The sequence below is a fragment of the Apium graveolens genome, chromosome 8, assembly GCF_009905375.1.
Source record: "Apium graveolens cultivar Ventura chromosome 8, ASM990537v1, whole genome shotgun sequence".
NCBI classification, from domain to species: domain Eukaryota; kingdom Viridiplantae; phylum Streptophyta; class Magnoliopsida; order Apiales; family Apiaceae; genus Apium; species Apium graveolens.
Genome location: NC_133654.1, coordinates 201,510,170 through 201,513,380, shown reverse-complemented (window position 1 = coordinate 201,513,380; position 3,211 = coordinate 201,510,170). Strand labels below are relative to the sequence as shown.

The window sequence follows — 3,211 nt, the reverse complement described above, 5'->3', positions numbered from 1 at the left end:
ATCCACATACATGTTAACTAAAATTTTCCTATGAGAATCTTTCACTAATATGCAAGAAACACACTGACTTTGTCAATCAATCAATTATTATCCATATTGCGTCATGATTAGACTTAGTCTTGGGTAATATTACCACGAAATTCATCGCGATAAGCTCCCATTTCCGTTCCGGTATGTCTAGTGGTTGAAGCAATCCACTCGGTCGCTGATGTTCCATTTTTACTTTCTGGCACGTATAGCATTTACTTATCCATTTCGTAATCTTCCTTTTTCATATTTGGCAACCAATAACTTTCTTTTAAGTCCTTTTTACATTTTTAAACTTCCATGATGAATCGATAATCTTGAGTTATGTGCTTCATGAAAAATCCCGTGTTTCAATTCCACAACACTAAAAATTTCAGATACGCGAGCAACTTGGTATATTCCTTTATTATCCTTTTGAGCCTTAATTTCTTTTCTAGACATCTTATCCTTCTCGTGGTTCATCATTTGTTCTTGATGATGTCGAAATTTTTCTAAAATTTCTGGCTGAAAAGTCATTGCATACATTACCTCACTTCCCATTTTTGGAATTCGCAATTCTATATCCAACTTCCCAAAATCCTTGATCAATCCCTCAGATGAAGTTTAACACATTCAACCCTTCTTTACGGCTTAGCGCATCTGCTACAACATTCGCCTTTCCGGGAAGATAACTGATAATACCGTCATAATCTTTGATCAATTCCAACCATCTCCTTCGCCACATAGTAAATTCTTTCTACGTAATAATATACTTTAAGCTTTTGTGGTCCGTATAAATCTCACACTTTACACCATACGAATAATGCCTCCAAATATTAAGGGAAAATATAATCACTGCTAATTCTAGATCATGCATAAGATATTTCTGCTCATGTGGCTTTAATTTCCTTATCACAGATACTATCACTTTCCCGTGTTGCATCAACACACAACCTATCCCTTTATACGAAGGATCACTGTAGATCACAAACTTACCTTTTCGTCGGGTGAAACCTACACTGATGCGGTTACCAACCTTTTCTTTAACTTTTGAAAGATTCCTTCACACTTATCCGTCCAAACAAACTTTTCATTCTTCCTTATCAACTTAGTCAATGGGACAGCAATTATAGAAAAAGCTTGTACATATCTCCTGTAATACCCTGTTAATCCAAGAGAGCTTATGACCTATATAGGAGTCTTAGGCCTATCCCAATTCGTCACAGCTTCTATTTTGGCTGGGTCTACTTTTAATACCTTCATTGTTAACTACATGTCCAAGAAATTGAACTTCCTTTAACCAAAACTCACGCTTCGAAAACTTTACATATAACTTCTCTTTCCTCAAAATCTCCAAAGAAATCCTCAAATGTTCCATGTATTCTTCCTCCGTCTTGGAGTATATCAAGATATCATCAATAAATAATATGATCACGAACTTATCCAAATATTCCTTGAATACTCTATTCTTGAGATCCATAAATGCAGCTGGCGCATTTGTCAATCCAAACGCCATCACAAGAACTCATAGTGTCCATATCTTGTTCGAAATGCCGTATTGGGTATATCGTCCGCTTAATCTTCAGCTGATGATACCCAGATCTTAAGTGAATCTTTGAGAAACAAGTAGCTCCTTCCAATTTATCAAAGCAAGTCGTCGATTCGTGGTAGAGAATACTTAGTCTTATTCCACAACTCATTCAATTCACGATAATTGATACACAGCCTCATACTTTCATCTTTCTTATTTATAAAAAGGACTGGTGCACCCCCCACGGATACACTCAGGCAAATAACTCATTTGTCCAGCAATTCCTGCAACTACGTCGCTAACTCTTTTATCTCGACAGGCGCAATTCGATAGGGAGCTTTCGATATTGATTTCATTCCAGGAGCCAAATCAATCATAAACCCGACCTCTTGATCTGGAGGTAGTCCAAGTAATTCATCTGGAAATATATCGGGAAAATCTTTAACTACTGGAATATCTTCAATCCTTAAGGACTCCTTTTCTATATCCTTCACATGTGCGAAATACGCTTCACACCCATGTCGTAACAGTCTCTTTGTTTGGATAGCCATTAGAAACTTCTTCTCTTGCTTCTTTCCTTTGAATATCAATTCAGTACCATCCTTGGTCTCTAATTTCACTTTCTTTCTTCTACATTCGATTTGCACATAGTGGTTTGAAAACCAATCCATCCCTAATAGAACGTCGAGTTCCCCTAACTTAAAAAGAATTAGGTTAGCGGAAAAGTGCCGACCTTTTATAATCCTATCATAAATGGGACAGATTCTCTTGGCAATAAATCTTTCTTGATTCATTACTTCTCTAATCAAATTAGGTTCGAGATGGTATGCAACACACTTTAATGTAGCAATAACACTTTCAGCAATAAAGGATCTAGTTGTTCCAGAATCCATTAACATTTTAACTTCTACTGAGTTTATATCAAGCATACATGCCACCACATCCACATTCTGCACAGCATCTTTCATTGTCATGTTGAGTGTTCTTGCCCTTGGCTAAGCTGCTGGTGTTGTAGAGGGCGATGGTCCAGTAATCCTAAGAACATTCGCCTTCTGAATAGGCTCCTTACAGTTCCTTGCCATATGGCCCACCTTTCCATATTTAAAATAAGTCAATTCCGGCTTCCCTGCTTTGTCACACCCCCCAACTTAACAATACATAATATATAACTATTACAACATTTAAAAGAAAGTAAATACAACTGAATTCAAGATCTTACAGTTTAGGGTTTGAAACAGCCCAACACTAGTAACTATTACAACTGGTTTTAATATCGAGTCCTCACACAAAACTATCTCTTATTCTACCTGAGCTCGGACATACGCATCGGCGTCACAAGTCTTACGTGCTGTCTGCTTGAATCTAACCATAGCTGCTAGCTGTAATATCAGGGTTAAAGCAAGTAGTGAGCCAAATGCTCAACAAGTGCTAAACAATACGATACAAAATATAAATCGAGATATATATTAAAGAATGACAATGCGAAGATATAACTAATAATAACAAGAGATGAACTTTTGGGTGATGACATCATTTGCTTGTATCAAAAACCTTTTCAAAATTATATCTTAATCAAAAACCATTTTATGACGCTACGGATTACAGTCGGTTATCAGCCGTGAAGTAATCCTGAACCTCGCTGGGTTCTAAAACATTAATGGGATAGCTAGGCAA

At 36.8% G+C, this 3,211-nt stretch overlaps 1 protein-coding gene across 1 annotated transcript; it reads right to left on the bottom strand.

The window, feature by feature from the left end:
* Nucleotides 1-1,827: 1,827 nt before the first annotated feature.
* LOC141680250 (uncharacterized) lies at nt 1,828-2,511 on the bottom strand. Its single transcript, XM_074486528.1, has one exon. It carries the CDS (start codon nt 2,509-2,511, stop codon nt 1,828-1,830), a length of 684 nt encoding a protein of 227 aa, XP_074342629.1.
* Between the last annotated feature and the right edge of the window lie 700 nt (nt 2,512-3,211).